The sequence below is a fragment of the Octopus sinensis genome, linkage group LG4, assembly GCF_006345805.1.
Source record: "Octopus sinensis linkage group LG4, ASM634580v1, whole genome shotgun sequence".
Taxonomy (NCBI): Eukaryota; Metazoa; Mollusca; class Cephalopoda; order Octopoda; family Octopodidae; genus Octopus; species Octopus sinensis.
The window spans coordinates 16,265,239-16,285,435 of record NC_043000.1 but is presented as its reverse complement, the minus strand read 5'-3'; the positions used below and the strand labels follow the sequence as shown (position 1 = coordinate 16,285,435).

The 20,197-nt window shown below is 38.1% G+C and overlaps 1 protein-coding gene across 1 annotated transcript in view; it reads left to right on the top strand.

The window, feature by feature from the left end:
* The window catches only part of LOC115210377 (mRNA turnover protein 4 homolog), a 97,356-nt gene that overhangs the window by 22,742 nt on the left and 54,417 nt on the right, over positions 1-20,197 (top strand). The window contains exon 4 of the mRNA XM_029778946.2: positions 17,339-17,488. Coding sequence (XP_029634806.1) covers positions 17,339-17,488 — 150 coding nt within the window. The remainder of the gene's footprint in view (positions 1-17,338; positions 17,489-20,197) is intronic.

The following is a 20,197-nucleotide window of genomic DNA, read 5'->3' as shown; positions in this document are numbered from 1 at the left end:
TAAGAATTCTGAATATCCTTTATTCTGTTGATTCTATATTATGCATCTTCGGTTAAAGGTTTCAAGGTTCACTGATTTTCTGATGGTGCAAGCAACAAGGAAGTATCTGTTACCACAGAACAAATACAGCAGTGAACTCTATTTTGCCGATCATCTGTCTTAGATTCCTCAGCTATGCTTAAATCCTTTATATATATATATATATATCAGGGGTGCTGAAAAGTTCTAGACTTTGGTGGGGGGGGGATACAGGAAGATCAGTTGATTATGATTTTATTCAATATATTCCCCTCTCAGATTCATACACTTAGTGCAGCAGTCCTTTAGTTTTTCAAAGTCCTGTAAAGGAACTCAGAAGGTTGGGCCTCCAACCAGGCCTTTCACGATACCCTTAAAGCCAAGAACTTTTCGGCACCCACTTGTGTAAGTTGTGCCAGTCTCTTGCTATCCAAAGTGTCACCTTTGTATGTACATGTTCTTTAGGCAAGTTATGACCCTGTGCACCCACGGGTGACAGAGTAGCAGGGGACTGACTCATCTAAAATAAATATTAATCTCCACTGTGGTATTGAGTACTCTTATTTTCCAACAGTCAAAAATGTGTGCATGTACATAAAGACAATAAGGTGAGATTTGGGAGTGATAGGACAGCTCTTTCCAGCCAGTCAGGTAATTTGTAGAAGTTTGACTTGTTTAATTGTTTTTATATATTAGTTTAACGATCATGTTTTTCTGCATACATTTGGAGCAGGTTTTTTTCTTTATGGCAGAATACTTCTTTGTTACTAATCAACCTTGGTATTTGGAATGAGGAGTTGGTTATTAACCTACGCAGGATTATGTACAGTATCCAGGTGCACTCCAGTAGCTTTTGTAGTAATGCCAGAACTGATGCCCATGGCGTCAGAATGTGACTGCTCAACCTTTCCATTATAGGCTCATAAATTTAATTTGTGACAGACAAGGATTTTACATGTGAAATGCTTTATGTTAATTTTTGAAAATAATATGGAATTTAGTAAATTAACTTTGTTTTTATTAAACCGGGGTTTTGGAACATAAATTAACATAGGCGCAGGAGTGGCTGTGTGGTAAGTAGCTTGCTAACCAACCACATGGTTCCGGGTTCAGTCCCACTGCGTGGCATCTTGGGCAAGTGTCTTCTGCTATAGCCTTGGGCCGACCAAAGCCTTGTGAGTGGATTTGGTAGACGGAAACTGAAAGAAGCCTGTCGTATATATGTATGTGTGTGTGTGTGTCTGTGTTTGTCCCCCTAGCATTGCTTGACAACCGATGCTGGTGTGTTTACGTCCCTGTCACTTAGCGGTTCGGCAAAAGAGGCCGATAGAATAAGTCCCAGGGTTGATTTGCTCGACTAAAGGCGGTGCTCCAGCATGGCCACAGTCAAATGACCGAAACAAGTAAAAGAGTAAAGAGTAAGAGTATTAACTTTTGATAGAATGTTTTAATTTAGATCACTTTGGCCCTTTAGCATTTGGAACCGATCATATCTGGCTCAAATATTCTTGTTTTCTGTACACTGACCTATCCTACAATGTCATACTAAAAATACTCACACCTATCCTACAAGGAGGGAATTATAACTGTGTTTCATATAAAAAATAAACAAGTACACCTTCGAAATCTCAAAGCTATGAGATAATGTATGATTAATTCAAGACTATGGGAATAAATAAGGATTACATTTGACAGAATAATCTGAATGCTAAAGGGTTCAAAAGATGGGATTCATGGAATCAAGGGCAGTTTCAAGTAGTTTGATATCGAAAGAGTTACCCAAGGGATAACTGAATGACAAATTTTGTTTATTCTGCTGATGAGGAGAGGGAGAAAACATTTTCAATTTTCAATTGTTTTTTGTCTCGGCTTCGTCTTCTGCCTATGCAGGAAGACACTGTTGCTCTTAGATGCTAAACTGAATGGTTTGGTTGCTTCATATTCACATTTGAACTTAATTTGGCATTGAACATAGCAAATGTAATGGAATGAGGAATTGTGTGTCTGCATGCACACGCACACACGCACAATTTACCTTTGTGTGTGTGTGAGAGAGAGAGAGAGAGAGAGAGACCGTCAGTTGTCTGCACTAAGTAATTGAATCTTTTAACTAGGTTAGACTTGGATTATTTAGCTCTCGCTGTAAAATGCTTCCAGGTTGCTTTATCTCTTTTGCTCTTGCCCTCCTCCCTAACAATGACCTATCTTTGTTATGTATTTGGCTTGATATATATTATATACCATTGCGTTTTATCGTTATGTAGTATACTCTTAAACTCAAAGCTTTCAACTCTCTTAGACAAATGTGGGTGCATGTGTATGAGAAACAGAGTTGATGTATCATATGCTTATACATAATGGAGAAGTGTGGCAGAGGTATATATATATACTCTACAATGGCAGATCTAAAATATACACACCCACATGACTATTGCTGAAGTTAGTGTGTGCGCGCGTGCGTGTATGTGTAACTAGTTTACAGTTTAGTAGTAAGTCTATGTAGAAAATTGACATTATAAACATCTGAAACTAATCTTCTCAATAATATGGTTTTAGGTCAGATATGGAATATATTCTGATATTTTAACTTGAAGGTTCAATTGTGACTGGTACTGTTTTCTGTATGGTTGCTATGCAGAATAGTCAAATGCTCTTGATCATGCTCTCTTGAAGTCAGATGTGTAATGCATTCAATGCACAAGTCATTCTCACCAATTTATAGGTAAATTGACTGGGTTTGGCTGTCAGAAACAGTTAGATGGGTATTGAAATTATTCTTTTGGACAAGTCTCTCTCCACACCTCACTGACAACCCAAACCCTCCAAATGATTCTTTCATAGGTGTACTGCAACAGTTTGAGCAAAGAAAACAGCCTGCAATGCTCGGAGAAACTCTTGCAAGACATCTGCACTGTGAAGGATAATTCTGGGCCCTACTTACCCTGCAGCCAATCCTTTTAGTTCCTTACCAAAAGAATTTCCAACTTTGCAGAATCTTCATTTCTTCTATTTATCTATTCTGTTGCAGAGATAGCATCCCCAACATTTCCTACATGTACTAAGTAGACTTCTTTCCAAAACTCTCCACCCCATCAGGCATGCTACATGTGAAGGTGTCTCTGATAGCTTCAAATCAAGGAGGTTACTGGGCCTGACAATGTCCATTACCATTATTAAAGGCACCCTAGAACTACCATCTGTTCTCATCAAATTCCTCATCCTAATCTTTGGAAACCTGTTGCAGTGTGTTCCATTCTTAAGCAGAGCATTTCCTCTTACTCAGCTATTATCTTATTTCACTTTCAATATCTCAAAAGTGGCAGACAGCTATTAACAACCAACCTTATCCAACACATTGCATTTCCTTAATGAGCACCAGTATGGCTTTTATAAAACTAGATCCACTTGAAATATACTTTAATGTTACCCTCTAGTGGGCTATGTCCTCAAGAAAAATTGTGAAATTGTGTGGGTGCTTTCAACATCAGTGAAGCATTTGACTATATATGGCATTCAAAGCTGACAAAATTGATGCCCTGTAGGCTCCATGTTTTTTGTCCCCCCCCCCCACTTTTTTTTTTGTTCATGACACTCCTGTGTTTCCTCCCCTCTTTGTTTACACTGTAATATATATGTAATCTTTCCTTCCCAGAATATCAGCCCTCTGGCATTCTTTGCCTAAATATATTTTACCTGCTGCTATTGAATTTCAAATATTGAAGATATTAAGCTGCCCTAATCTCGGTAATCCTTAAAACTGATGAGTTGCTGTTAATATGTTAAAACCAATGAAATTAATGTTAATATATTATGACTAGTAAGATTAGAGTTATTAATATAACACTAATTTCACTGGTCCTATATTGACAGCACTTACCCCACTCATGGTCATGGCCACAACCCTGCCGCCAGACTAAATCAAAAGTAAAAAAACTCAGTATTTATGAAGTACTCATGTCTTGTTTCATTGTCCAAAATTATCCTTCCAGCCATTACACTTCATTTTGTAAGGAGAAACATGGGTCAGTTAGACTGGCATTTTGAGAATTTGAGTTATGAAGTGCAAAACTGAATATCATAAAGCAAGAAGTCGGGCACATTTGTGCTGGTTTCATTCCTCTAATGATAATTATAATTGCTAATTAGCCACAGCAATAAAGTGAGAGATAATTGATTGAATGAATGTGATACATGATGTAATACTTTTTGGTTTTTTTTAACCTTAGTGTTGAGCACTGAATCACACAAAACTGTCTGAATTAACTCTAGTATAATTAACAACAATTAGTTCTGATTTAAACACATTCCATTACTCAGGCTTGTTTTTGTAATGGCAAAGAGTTAAAGGCAGTCATCTGCAGAGAGATTTGAACACAAACATGAAGCACTGAACTAAAAATATTGGTTCTTTGCCATCTGCTGCCTTTCCAGCACCCTTGAAAATGTATTGATTTATTTCTGAGTTAATATTGATTATTTCTTAGGCACACGAAGCCTAGAATCTACTGCTGTATCATGCATCCTCTCCTTTCATTTCATAATGGTACTAATAATGCCGAAACAATTTCATTCATAAGAAGGAAAGAATGCAGGATACTACAGATAAATTTTTTTCAAGGCCTTATGTTCTGAATGAAATTGCTATGATAAAAATGAATGACATTGGGGAGTGACTTCTAGTGTAACTTCTTATTAAGAGAACAGGTTTTTGTTTTGTTTTTTCTTGTTGTCCCCTCCTCCTCCAAATTACAAAATATATTATTAGTTCGTTGATAACATCCTCAAAATTAAACAGTGTCTCTAGATTTTACAAATTCTGTTGATATTGCTAAATAGATGAAGGAATATTTTAGGGAGAGGAATCAGATGAAATTTATTTTTTAAATGTTTATATTCCAAAGTATTCGCTTCTAGAATGATGCGTGTTGTGGTAATAATTTTATGGTGTTTAATGCTGCATTTTGATTGGTTAGAGCCCTGCATTACTCTTTTACTTGTTTCAGTCAAATGACTGCGGCCATGCTGGAGCACCGCCTTTTAATCGAGCAACTCGACCCTGGGACTTGTTCTTTTGTAAGCCCAGTACTTATTCTATCGGTCTCTTTTGCCGAACCGCTAAGTAACGGGGACATAAACACACCAGCATCGGTTGTCAAGCAATGCTAGGGGACAAACACAAACACACACACGCATATATATATATACATACATATATACGACGGCTTCTTTCAGTTTCCGTTTACCAAATCCACTCACAAGGCATTGGTCGGCCCGAGGCTATAGTAGAAGACACTTGCCCGAGGTGTCACGCAGTGGGACTGAACCCGGAACCATGTGGTTGGTAGACAAGCTACTTACCACACAGCCACTCCTTTAGTTCAAGTCTAGCGTGGTGGTGGAAAGTATATATGGAGTAAAAGGACATCATCATGAGCTGATAGATTAAGATTAAACTGTTGAAAACTGTTCAGCACAGGAACGACAAGGTTGATAAAATTTTAGAAAGAAAAATTAGAATAGTTCTCTTGCATGTTTTACTGTCACTGAAGAACTGGCTTTATGATATACTTTATTTTGCAAACTAATATCCTTTTGATAGCTCTTTTACTTGTTTCAGTCATTTGACTGCGGCCATGCTGAAGCGCTACCTTTAGTCAAGCAAATCGACCCCAGGACTTATTCTTTGTAAGCCTAGTACTTATTCTATAGGTCTTTTTTTGCCAAACCGCTAAGTTATGGGGACGTAAACACACTAGCATTGGTTGTCAAGCGATGTTGGGGCAAGGGGACAAACACATATATATATACAACGGGCTTCTTTCAGTTTCCGTCTACCAAATCCACTCACAAGGCTCTGGTCGGCCTGAGGCTATAGAAGAAGACACTTGCCCAAGGTGCCACGCAGTGGGACTGAACCCGGAACCATGTGGTTGGTAAGCAAGCTACTTACCACACAGCCACTCCTGCGCCTATAAATTCAGTCTCGGTGAGATTTGAACTCAGAAGGTAGTGATGGGTGGAATACCACTAAGCGTTTTGCCCCGCGTGCTAACGATTCTGACGGCTCGCCACCTATTTATAGCTCAGAGATAAATTGGCCAAATTAATATGAGTATGGTCTATAATCCTAAAAATCCACTGGACACACACATTTAGTGTCGGAACAGTTCACTTTATTCTTCTTTATTGCCTCATTTTACCTGGTTATGGGGATTGGATAGCTTATCCTCAAGGACTGTTACCTTGGTTAATTACAAATCTTACTGAATTGGCATTTTGTCTTTAATATGTTCATCAGGAAACTAAAACTGGGTAGTAATCTGTGTTGGACACTGGCCCCTCTAAGTTTAGGAGACACCCCCTCAGGTCAGCTGCCACTCCTTAAGGTTTTTAAGTGATTACAGTCTCTTTGACATTAATCCATCTTCTCCATGTTCCTGGGAGGATTGTGGAGGTAGAGTCCTGGGGCACTTCTTCCACAGTATCTTATAAAATGCACCATCATTACACTTTCCTACTGGATTCTCAAATATGACAAACTAAGACTATGGGTATTATTTGGCAATTGCATTCTTGGTCTTGTGCCGGTTGGTTCAGCTTGAAGAATCCATCTTAATTCTTCTTTCTTTGTGACACACGTAAAAAATTATTAATGTGCAATTAAATGTCCATATTTGTTAAAGCTAGTTCTTAAAATGATTCAATATAATAGATAATGTTCTCATTACTTTACAGGCTGACATAATGTCAGATTTTGTTTTATCATTTTAGAAATAGACTTTAAAACCTAAAATTAAACACAACATTGAAATTAAAGCAATGTAGGATTTTAACAAGAATACAATTTTATCAGCTTGAACTCTTTCCTTTAAATTTCAATCTGATTCAGTAACGAACTACTTTTGGTTTTTAATATATCTGTCAGTGTAATAAATTAAGTACCAGTTGAGCACCAGGGTTGATGTAATGAACTTGACCCATCTCCTAAAATTGCTGGCCTTGTGCCAAGATTTGAAATCAGTATTTCTGTCAGTGTATCAACCATATTTAGGAGACATGTAGTGGTATTTGGTTTATTTGGAGACTAAAACTCCCATTATAATGTGAAAGAGAATCTTTTGAAGGATTAAAGGTCATTTTGGTCATAAAGCTCACAGAATATCTCTATATACATATATAGCTGAAGTTGTCTGTGTATGGCAGGTTTGGTAGCCTTCAACTAACACTATCTCCTCCGAGATCCTGCGGCACAAGTTGACCAAAATTGAGAGTATGATAGAAGAAGGGTAGCTCTTCCTTCCCTAGAAGAAAAAATTCAAATCGGACCATGTTAAGACCAAAAATTATTTACATCAAAAAGGTGCGTTATTTTCTGTGAAAATCCCTATTTTTAATGATTTTTTGACTGCTGTGTCGCCATTTTTTCGGTGCATTTCAACCAGAAAAATGTTCACTTAAAGAGAATAACAAGCTACATAATGCAAAATTTTACTTTTCAAAAATTCCAATTCTAAAGGGTCGAAACAAACCCGAGCAACGCTGGGCGATACTGCTAGTACTTATAAAAGTTAAAACTGGGGAATACATTTTGAAATTATTTCTATGTAAATATAAATTTATTTCATAATATACTACTGTCCAGTATAAATTTTTGTAAACATAATAAAAATTTAAATTGCTATAATGAAATTATTAATCCCTGTTTTCTTGTTTATATATTTTTCTTTGAGCAGTTTTATTTATAAGTAATTTTGGATAAGACCAGTCGGTTAAAACAGATTTTCCTCTCTTTCTTCTAGCAATGTCAGTTATAAGAATAGAATTATAATGTACTAGCAGTATCGCCCGGCGTTGCTCGGGTTTGTAAAGGAAATAACTATATAAGCATTTTTAGAGAGTTATAGCCAAAAAAATGCATTAAAAATGGGGGAAAATGATGATAAATTTTTTTTTTTAAATCGTTGACGCATCGTAGACATTTTTAGAGAGTTACTTCCCTTATATAATAGCGAAAAAAATGCATTTAAATGGGAAAAAATTATGGTAAATTTTTTTTTTAATCGTAGACGCTCGATATGAATCACGACTATAAGATACCCGGTTTTGGTTAAACTGCACCGCAAAATGTGGGAGTAAGGAATCTAAATCGTAGGAGACAGACACTCACACAACTTCACTTTTATATATAAAGATATAATTCAACAACAGTTCCTTTAATGCTATTTAATTCAGTTTGAGAAGTGTTCCATGAAAACTAACTGTGCATTGAAAATTGTTTTTTGTTAACTCATTAGAATAATTTGAGATTATGAGTTTCTGTGAACATCAGTACTTTTTAGCATATAATCCATTATATATTATGTACAGTCATGTGTATAGTTCTCTGATGGAGACAGCATTATTATATTAGTATTTCCAGATGACTCTTTTCTTCCCATACTGTTCATTTCTCACTCTTCTTTCGCATCTCCCTCTATTTCCCTCGTACATTTTATGTGATATGTTGTCTTAAACCAAAGATTGATCATTGATTAGATAAGATTTTTTTTGTTAAAATCTTGACTGTGTCAGGCCTTCAATAACTGAAGAATGAAATTGAATTTCTTTCCTTCGTTCAGCCACAAATCAATACTATGCATTCTGCCATGTTAACATCTCTTCAGATCACTTGAGAGAAAATTGTATTTACAAGATATTCTCTCATTCAGTGAGTGTCTGCCAACGGAAATTTTGTTTGATCACTGTGTGGTGGCATAGAATGAAGGTGTTTGTGGAGTTTTGTTTTTCAATGTAGTATATAATTCATTATACAGGAATGCTCCGTCGGTTACGACAAGGGTCCCAGCTGATATGATCAATGGAACAGCTTGCTCGTGAAATTAACGTGCAAGTGGCTGAGCATTCCACAGACTCGTGTACCCTTAATGTAGTTCGCAAGGAGATTCAGCGTGACACAGAGTGTGACAAGGCTGGCCCTTTTTTGAAATACAGGTACTAGTTTTTGCCAGCTGACTGGACTGGAGCAACATGAAATAAAGTGTCTTGCTCAAGGACATAACGCGTCACCAGGAATCGAACTCACAACCTTATAATCGTGAGCCGAATGCCCTAACCACTAAGCTACATGCCCTCACATATAATTCATTATACACTAATAATAAAACCATACATTAAAAATATCATGCCCGGACTTGTGCCTTGGGGGGTAACTTTCTGGGGGCAATGCCATGGTCATTCATGACCGAAGAGTGTCTTTACCCTTTTTACATTAAAGTCTACATTAAAAGTATATTTTAATATCTATATCTGTAAGCTTATCTACACACGCACACACACATCTTATTTTGTGTTTGTAGAGGTTAATTGTTTTTATCTATGTGGCAACTCTACTGCTGGGCACATGCAATGAGAAAACAAGGCAATGTTGAAGCTGTTTTGCAATGCTTGCCTGGATCAGGCAGATCTCCACATCTTATCACTCATTGCAGCCCCTTTTCATCTTTTTTATTTAAAAAATTTTTTTAGGTTAGAACCTGAGGCCAACTTTTCATAGTTTCTTACACAGATTCTTTCCACTCTGGGTCTTTTAGCACCCCCCCCCCCCTCACGTTATTATCCTTATGCCCATTTTTTTCTCTCTCCATTAATTTGTTACAATTCACTGTTGACACAAATTGTTCGTTCACACTAATTTTATACATCCAGAGGAGTACTCTTGCCTCATTTATTTCAAGCCTTCACAAACCTCTGAATTCAACATCCATCTGTCAATCCCATACAATATTTTACTTAATACACAAGCATCATACAATCTGCCCCTTTCTCAGAGACAGTCCCATGGTTGCCAGCAGAGGTAAGTCCTCTCTAGGCATTTCCAATTCTATTCTTAGCTATTTTGCTTTCAAAACACCTTCCTCTACTGTTGATTAGATCACCTTGTTAACAACAAACATTGTCAACTACTTCTAAGGAGTCTTTTTAGATTTTGGAAGTAATTCAGTTGACTTGTGCTTCTCCTAGTTTAACTGTATAATTCCTACTTCATCCTTTTCTGCAGAATGAATATGGCCATTCCAGTGGTGTGTGTTATGTGTTCTTTGTTTCTGCTTTTTTTTTTTTTGTTTTTTTGTTACTATATTTCTGTTGAACTACACTGCATTTGTTTCAATTAATTTTAGTAACAATAAAAACTATTATGAGAGACTGGGCATAGTAACTTAACAGTTTGGCTTGTTATTTTGACTAGCTTCCTTTCCACACAAGCACATTGCTCTTCCAAATTCTTCATTGTTCAACTTGTGATAAATCTCCAAATACACTAGACATGCACTTACTTTTTAGCGCATGTAGACTAACTGAAGATACAGTTTGCCCATATGCAGCACTGCAGTTACAAGTCTACAATGCTAGCTAGTTGGCATATTGTTTTAAAAGACCTTGTTTATCTCTTGAAGGTTCTGTGCAGGCATTCCATCGACCATATTCTCATCAATGAATCTGCAAATTAGAATCCCTTGGCTGAGTGCCAAAAGTCGTTTAGACTGGTTTAGTAGTAAGGTCAGATATTACACAGACAACCTCACATGCCTGCTACAAATGCTGCTGGAGGCATATGTGATTGCTTCTATTCTCAGAAGTGTACTGATTTATTAACTATCTTTACTACTTACATATGAACCATGTCACACCAAGCTGCATGTTATAAATTGTCATTAGTGAAGTAAATGATATGTAGCAAAATTACTAGGAGAGAATGGGCACAGTGACTTAACAGTTTGGCTTGTTATTTTGACTAGCTTTCTTTTTGTGTTTGTGAGTGTGTGTGGTTGTTATAAATTATCATTGATCAGCTAAACAATATATAGCAATAACAATGACTGGATTCCATGCTGGTGGCACGTAAAAAGCACTAACCGATCGTGGCTGTTGCCAGCCTCCTCTGGCCCCTGTGCCGGTGGCACGTAAAAAGCACCCACTACACTCACGGAGTGGTTGGCATTTGGAAGGGCATCCAGCTGTAGAAACACTGCCTGATCAGATTAGAGCCTGGTGCAGCCTCCTGGCTTCCCAGACCCCGGTTGGACTGTCCAACCCATGCTAGCATGGAAAACGGACGTTAAACGATGATGATGATGAACATTATTAGTGAATGGACATGTTGACACGGTAGCTAGGTTTTGCCTTGTGACTAATTTTAAAGAAATTCACATAGGCTTTGTGTGTGTTTATGTATACATGGGTAATTTAAGCAGTTTTCAAAGTGAATCTTAGTAACCAAGGAATTGACTTTTGTGTAATTTTGCAGGAAAGTTTTTAGCTGTAATTATAATAAAGTAGGCTTATACAAAAATCATAGAAATATATAAAAATATAGTAAGCATTTTCTGAAAGCCAAACTATTTTTTGTAAAGGGGGGAAGTTTTTGAAAACTCCCTTTCTGTTTTTTGTTGTTACTTCTACATCTGTTGCTGTAGAAGCAGTAATGATAGTAAACTTGTAAATATTTCACAGGTATGGCTGTGTGCTTAAGAAGTTTGCTTCACAACCACGTGGTTTCAGGTTCAGTCTCACTATGCAGCACTTGAGTGTCTTCTAAAGCCTTGGGTTAGCCTTATGCCTTGTGAGTGATGTTGATAGAAACATTATAGAGAGTCGTGTGTGTCTGTATTTATTTGCATTGGCAACAGTGATGTTTGTTTATGCTGTGCAGTTTATGATTTGGCCTATAAAGCAGGGCTATGGAGTCAGAGTTGGAAACAATTAACCCTTTCGTTACCAACCCGGCTAAAACTGGCTCTGGCTCTGTAGTATAAATGTCTTGTTTTCATAAGTTTTGAATTAAAATCTTCCACCAAACCTTAGTTACAATTTATGTTCCTAACACTAGCTGAATGATAACTAAGTTATTTTACTAAATTCTTTGTTACATTTAAAGTAATTGAAAGAAACACAGAGCATCTCAAAATAAATACGGTAGCGAAAGAGTTAAGGGGTAGCCGGAGTCAGTCAGTAAAACTACACTGACTCTGATTCCGACTCACAATGTCTTCATTCTTTAATATAAACCAGTTATAACATATAGGCCTACTCAAAGTACAAGTGTATGCATATGCTTTATGAGATATGTAGACCACAATCACTTGATTATATAAAGAGGAGTCGGAAGTGCCAATAGTACAGGAGTTGGAGTTGCAGTTTTTTGTTTTGACTCCACAGCCCTGCTATAAAGACCAAAAGAACAAAAGTGCCTTACTTGATGAGGAGTTTGGCAAAAGGAGCATCTAACCATACAATACTGCCTCTAAAGACAGGCCTAACCCATGCCAGCAAACTCTGAACACAACATTTTGTCCAGCATGCTAAGAATTCTGACAGCCCACTGACCTTCCTTACTTTGATATCTAATATACTTTTATTGGTTTTAACCATTTGTTTTGGCCCAAGTTGTATTCCAAAATAGTAATGTGAAAGTAAATATGTGAGGATATTTTTGTCTGTAATGACTCCACCATGCATATAATTGTTTTAATCCTTTACACAACCTCAAATTAAAGGGTTGGTTCCGGGTTCAGTCCCACTGCGTGGCATCTTGGGCAAGTGTCTTCTACTATAGCCTCGGGTCGACCAATGGCTTGTGAGTGGATTTGGTAGACGGAAACTGAAAGAAGCCCGTCGTATATATGTGTATATATATGTATATGTATGTGTGTGTTTGTGTGTCTGTGTTTGTCCCCCTAGCATTGCTTGACAACCGATGCTGGTGTGTTTACGTCCCCGACACCTAGCGGTTCGGCAAAAGAGACCGATAGAATAAGTACTGGGCTTACAAAGAATAAGTTCCGGGGTCGATTTGCTCGGCTAAAGGCGGTGCTCCAGCATGGCCGCAGTCAAATGACTGAAACAAGTAAAAGAGTAAAGAGTATACCTTGTTGACATTGATGGAATAAGTTGGCAGTGTAGCTTCTTTCCATTTCTCTTTTGTATTGCACCATCCAGTAGAAATCATTATTGTTGTTAAGGTAGTTAGCTTACAGAATCATTACAACATCAGACAAAATGCTTAATGGCATTTTTTTCCTGCTCTTTGTGTTTTAAATTCAAATTCTGGCATGGTCAGTTTTACTTCTCATCTTTTGAATAGAAGTTGAGGCACTTGGCTCAGTTACATTGACAAATTCATCCCCCAAAATTTCAGGCCATGTTCCTATTGTAGAAAGAATTATTAATTCCACTAAGGTTGATTTTTATCTTTCATCCTTTCAAGGTCAGTAAAATAAGTACTGCTGGGGTTGGTGTGCTCAACTAGCCTCTTCCCACAAATTTCAGACCTTGTGCCTATAGAAAGGATTTCTACTATTATTATTGTTATTAATAGTAGTGGTAGTAGTAGTAAGGCAGCGAGTTGGCAGAATTGTTAGCACACCGGGCGAAATGCTAAGCGGTATTTAGTCTGCGTTACGTTGTGAGTTCAAATTCCGCCGAGGTCGACTTTGCCTTTCATCCTTTCGGGGTCGATAAATTAAGTACCAGTTACGCACTGGGGTCGATGTAATCGACTTAATAACTATGTCTGTCCTTGTTTGTCCCCTCTGTGTTTAGCCCCTTGTGGGTAATAAAGAAATAGGTATTTAGTCTGCCGCTGAGGTCGGCTTTGCCTTTCATCCTTTCGGGGGTCGATAAATTAAGTACCAGTTATGCACTGGGGTCGATATAATTGACTTAATCCGTTTGTCTGTCCTCCTTTGTTTTCTGTGTTTAGCCCCTTGTTGGTAGTAAATAAATTGGTATTTTGTCTACTACATTCTAAGTTCAAATTCCACCAGGGTTGATTTCGCTATTCATCCTTTTGGGGTTGATTAAAGAAGTACCAATTACGCACTGGGATCAATGTAATCGACTTAATCCCTTCCCCCAAATTTGAGGTCTTGTGCTTCTTGTAGAAAGGATTATTATTATTAGTAGTAGTAGTAGTAGTAGTAGTAGTAGTAGTAGTAGCAGCAGCAGCAGTGAGCAGATGTTTTAAGGTATTCATAGTTCATGAATCCCATATCTTTCTAAAGGTATTACAGAATTCTTTGTGTATCTAAGGAAATGTTGCGAACCAGTTGTATATATGTTGTTGGGGAATGAGAAGTTAACAGACAGCATCTACTGTGGGGATCATATCCTTAATAGTAACGACTGAGAAAGGAATCTCAAATGAAATCTTAAACATAAAGTGCAAGTGAACTAAATTTTTATGCTTATCTATTGGGTTGCGCTATATTTAGTTAGGTGGAGAATTGTTAGTCACTAGAGAATCAGATAGAATGCTTCACTCCATTATTCTGATTCTCAGAATTCCGAGTTCATCTTTGGCTTTCATCCTTCCACAGTAGATTAATAGTGCACCAGTCCAGAGCAATGGATTGGATGCTTTGCAGTATGTCCTGGCTATTAGTGTTCTTGACGTGAAATTTCAACCCGAGATTCAAGCCCCATTGATGGCCAGTTAATCACCTGACCACCCAACAACAGTCCATTATGAAAACTGTAATAAGTGGGCAGTGATTGTGATCAGCTGTTACTGCAGTTGAATGATGTCAACTTAAGTGGTAAGACTCTGCAGATTACCTCTATTTATAAACTGCTTGCTTCATACAGTGTTCTGCTTTTTATTCCCCACCTCTTTTGCCACTAAACATATCTATGTGTGCTCCTGATAATCATTTCCTTTTAACATTAACTTCCTTCTCATTCAAATAGTCCCTTCGACTTCGTAGATTAAAACACGTACCACCCTCATTACATTTTGTTAGTGTGAGAATTTATAGTGAAATATTGCGCAATATTTTAAAGTGATTTTGGTGTTGTAACTTTGGTTACTGTGTATGTTGGAATTGAAAACTTAAAAAAAAAAAAAATGTTGCTCGAAAGCCAGGAGTTGCCATAAACACCAAGTAAAATTCTGGGATCTTTCTGTTTGAACGGCAGTTTTTTCTAGCGGTGTCATATGAGACTGTCACCCATAATTATGACCCTAGTATCGATCTATTGCATTTCAATGTTTTAGGGGTGGGGGGAAAGGTATCTTTTTTTCTTTAGAAATGTAAATAAACCCAATCTGTTTCTTAAATGAGGGACATATTCATACAGCACAGAATGTTTTTTTTTTCCTCAATAGACGTTATTGATTAGTTGAAATTGAAGAAAAAAAACAACAAATATCTTACAAACTATAGAATTTTCTCAATAAAGCCAAGAGAAGATGTTTTATAAACATATTTTACCAGTATACAAAGTTTAAAAGTGTTTAGTTACGTGGAAATTATTTTAAAAAACTGCCGTTCAAACCAAAAAGATCCCGAGCTTCTTAACCATATTGATTTTTTTTGAAGCAGAATTGTTTATAAATTGCTGTTTACCAAAATTTCTAATATATTACATTATATCTCTCCTGCTTTATAATGGGGCTTGGTTCCAAAAAAAACATAGTAATAAATGAATCCTCATCACACACTTTATAAATGGAATAACTGGTAGATTCATTAACACGAAATTTGAGGCCCACTCCTTTGAAGCTTCCACTGTCATGTATTTACTTGATCAGGTGCCTTCACATATCTTCTATTCACTGGTTGATGGGTTGAAGTATATAAATCCATATAAAATATATTTCAACCTCACAGCACAAGTCATGTAAACACCAGCAATCGGTGGTAATCAAGGCTACACTTACAATATTATACAGGCAGCGAGCTGGTAGAAATGTTAGCACACTAGGCGAAATGCTTAGCGGTATTTTGTCTGTTTTTACGTTCTGGGTTCAAATTCTGCCGAGGTCAACCTGAGGTGGCGAGCTGGCAGAAACGTTAGCACGCTGGGCGAAATGCTTAGCGGTATTTCGTCTACCATTACGTTCTGAGTTCAAATTCCGCCAAGGTCGACTTTGCCTTTCATCCTTTCGGGGTCGATAAATTAAGTACCAGTTACGCACTGGGGTCGATGTAATCGACTTAATACCTATGTCTGTCCTTGTTTGTCCCCTCTGTGTTTAGCCCCTTGTGGGTAATAAAGAAATAGGTATTTTGTCTGTTTTTACGTTCTGGGTTCAAATTCTGCCGAGGTCAACCTGAGGTGGCGAGCTGGCCGAAACGTTAGCACGCTGGGCGAAATGCATAGCCAAATTTTGTCTGCCGTTATGTTGTGAGTTCAAATTCCACCGAGGTTGATTTTGCCTTTCATCCTTTCGGAGTCAATAAATTAAGTACCAGTTACGCACTGGGGTCAATATAATTGACTTAATCCGTTTGTCTGTCCTTGTTTGTCCTCTCTGTGTTTAGCCCCTTGTGGGTAGTAAAGAAATAGGTATTTTATCTGTTTTTTTTTTTTATTCTGGGTTCAAATTCTGCTGAGGTCAACTAAGGCGGTATTTCGTCTGTCTTTACTTTCTGAGTTCAAATTCTGCTGAGGTCAACTTGACCTTTCATCCTTTCAGGGTTGATAAATTAAGTACTAGTTGCGTACTGGGGTCAATCTAATTGACTGGTCCCCTCCCCCAAAATTTCAGGTCTTGTGCCGAGAGTAGAAAAGAATATTATACAGGTTGTAAATAAATTAGTAAACCCATTTCAAGTAAATGGTAAAATTACACTGAACACCATGTTAGTTCCTGTAAAATATCCAATGTCTGAGTACTGATGCTACATCAGCTCAGCACTTTTGATGCATATGATGGTAAATAATTGACAGCGAGTTTTTTTCTTTTATTGTTTTACTTGTTTCAGTCATTTGACTGCGGCAATGCTGGAGCACTGCCTTATATACTTGAAATACATTCGTAGTTGTATATTTATCAACTTTGGTTATAAAGATAATTGTTAAAGAACTAATGGTATAGTAAACTTTTGGCAGTAAACTTGTGCCATATTCCAGTGTTTCTGTGACTATTGGGACATTGTCGTATTCACCAGGTAGAGGCCTTCATAACTTAACCTTCATATAACTGTGGTTTACTAGTGTTGGCTTTGATTCAGTGTAGATTATAACAGAACATATACATCTGTCTTCCAAAAGCTTCCTAAATTTAATCAAACCCAACACTTGTTAACTAGTTTTGAACTGTAGCTGGGTAAATCTTATACAGTGAATGTGGTTCAAAACCTGAATTTTAAATGGAAATTTCAGGGGTTGTCTTATATACCCAGTCATCTTATACATTGACATTTGCAGTACTCTATGCAAAATGTCAACTTTTAGTAATAAGGAGAATAAAATTATGGCAAGTTTTATCAAACTCTAATTGTTCTAATTCGTTTTTTTTTTTTGGTTTTTTTTCCAGATTTTTCTTTGGCAAAAACAAAGTAATGGCATTGGCCTTAGGGAAATCTCTTGAAACTGAGTACCGTGAAAATTTACACAAATTGAGTGCTCAGCTGAGAGGCCAGGCAGGTCTTCTGTTCACTAACAAAACAAAAGAGGAAGTCTTGAAGTAAGTATCTATTTCCTTTGTTTTTGTGTGTGTATGTGTGTAAAATACAAAATACAAAGTTATATCTTGAGATCGCTAGTAATAACAATACTCAAAATATAAAACAGACTGGAATTGTAGTGCTCCAAATGAGCTATATTTCACTTATTAATCTGAGCGGAGGCAATGCAAGCAGTAACTAAAGGAACATCACTAAAATCCACAGAAGGATCAAACACATATATTCACATCATCATCATCGTTTAGCGTCCGTTTTCCATGCTAGCATGGGTTGGACGGTTCAACTGGGGTCTGTGAAGCCAGAAGGCTGCATCAGGCCCAGTCTGATCTGGCAGTGTTTCTACAGCTGGATGCCCTTCCTAACGCCAACCACTCTGCGAGTGTAGTGGGTGCTTTTTACGTGCCACCCGCACAGGTGCCAGACAGAGCTGGCAAACGGCCACGGGCGGATGGTGCTTTTAATGTGCCACCGGCATGGGGGCCAGGCGAGGCTGGCAACGGACACGAACGGATGGTGCTTTTTATGTGCCACCGGCACGAGGCCAGTCGGGGCGGCGCTGGCAACGGTCACGAACGGATGGTTCTCTTATATGCCACCGGTACTGGTAACTCATCTGCAATTTCCATTGATCGATTTCGATTATTCATTTATATCTACAGAACATATAAAGTCCGACATTTAAAAATATAATAATATATAAATAAATAAATATCATATAAAATATATAAATATATATCAGCACCCACTACACTCACGGAGTGGTTGGCGTTAGGAAGGGCATCCAGCTGTAGAAACACTGCCAGATCAGACTGGGCCTGGTGCAGCCTTCTGGCTTCCCAGATCCCCAGTCGAACCGTCCAACCCATGCTATCATGGAGAACAGATGTTAAATGATGATGATGATATAAATGTATATGTTTGTGTATGTATGTATATGTATATATGTAATACATGTTGTAAGAATTTAGTAACTTTGAAGAAAATGTGGAGCAATTTGTTTTTGAAATTGATTCATGGGTTCAAGCCCCACTGGCAGCCCTTGACTTTTTCTATCTGAAAGTATTTTTCTACCCTATTTTTACATGTTATTATTTATGGCTTTATGTACTTCAAGAACCAATTCCAAAATAATACACGTGTGCAGGCATGCACACGTGAGCACATGTACATACAGAGATAGGGTGGGAATGGATGGAAGCACTCCGTTGGTTACGACGACGAGGGTTCTGGTTGATCCGATCAACGGTGAAATTAACGTGTAAGTGGCTGAGCACTCCACAGACACGTGCACCCTTAACGTAGTTCTCGGGGATATTCAGCGTGACACAGAGAGTGACAAGGCCGGCCCTTTGAAATACAGGTACAACAGAAACAGGAAGAAAGAGTGAGAGTAAGTTGTGGTGAAAGAGTACAGCAGGGATCCCCACCATCCCCTGCCGGAGCCTCGTGGAGCTTTAGGTGTTTTCGCTCAATAAACACTCACAATGCCCGGTCTGGGAATCGAAACCGCGATCCCACGACCACGAGTCCGCTGCCCTAACCACTGGGCCATTGCGCCTCCACAGGGTGGGAATAAATGGCTGAAGAAAGCAGAGTTAAATGTTTCCATATTAAATGTTTTTATAATGTGGTTTTAGTACAAAGACAAACTTGTAGGAGAGCATGAATATGCATGTTCATGTCAATACACTTATAGTTAGTACTCGTTATCATCATCATCGTTTAACATCCGTTTTCCATGCTGGCATGGGTTGGACGATTTGACTGGGGACTGGCAAGCCAGGAGGCCACACCTGGCTCCAATTTCATTTGGCAATATTTCTACAGCTGGATGCCCTTCCTAACGCCAACCACTCCGAGAGTGTAGTGGGTGCTTTTTATGTGCCACTGGAATGGGAGCCAGTCAGGCAGCACTGACATCGGCCACATTTGGATGGTGCTTTTTACATGCTGCCAGCACATGAGCTAGTCGAGGGTGGGGGCATCGGCCCAAATCTTCATTTTACAATTTGCTAATGATCAGGGTACACGACCTTCTTGTTGAGAAGAGGGCACTAACTACTACCCCTGTTGCCCCTTTGCAAATCTCAAGTGAGACTCAATGGAATACAGTTCCCACATGTCAGATATGTGCATGAGGAATGTTTGAAGGATCGCTGGAATAGGGAATGGTCGGCGATCACGCGGTCGTTAGCCTCAAATCGCCAGGCCTGGTTGGCGTTTGTAAGAGATGCAGCATTGAGGATGAATGAAGCCATCTCAACCCACCCCGGGTGAATGCTGTCAAGTCAAGTTCCCACATATGGGACACAGATGCTACTGCAACACAGACACCCACAAAAGGCCTATTTTTCTGTTTGGCATGAATTTATGTGGCACTTATGTTTCAGTGTTCTTGTTTCACACTTCTTTTTCTCCCTGTGTGATCCCTTTTGCTTTCAACTTTCAAAGCTCAACAATAACCCTTTAGTGTTTAAACCAGCCATATACAGCCCAAATATTCTATGTTTTATATTCAAAACTGGCGATATCTGGCCTCTCACACCTAACCTACATAGACATTCTAAAAATAAACAATCACATCATTGAAACCTCAAAAGCTATAAGATAATGCAGGATTAATTAAAAACAATTTGAGTAAAAAAATATTACATTTAACAGAGTAATCTGAACACTAAAGGGTTAACCATGTCAACCTCATCAGCCTT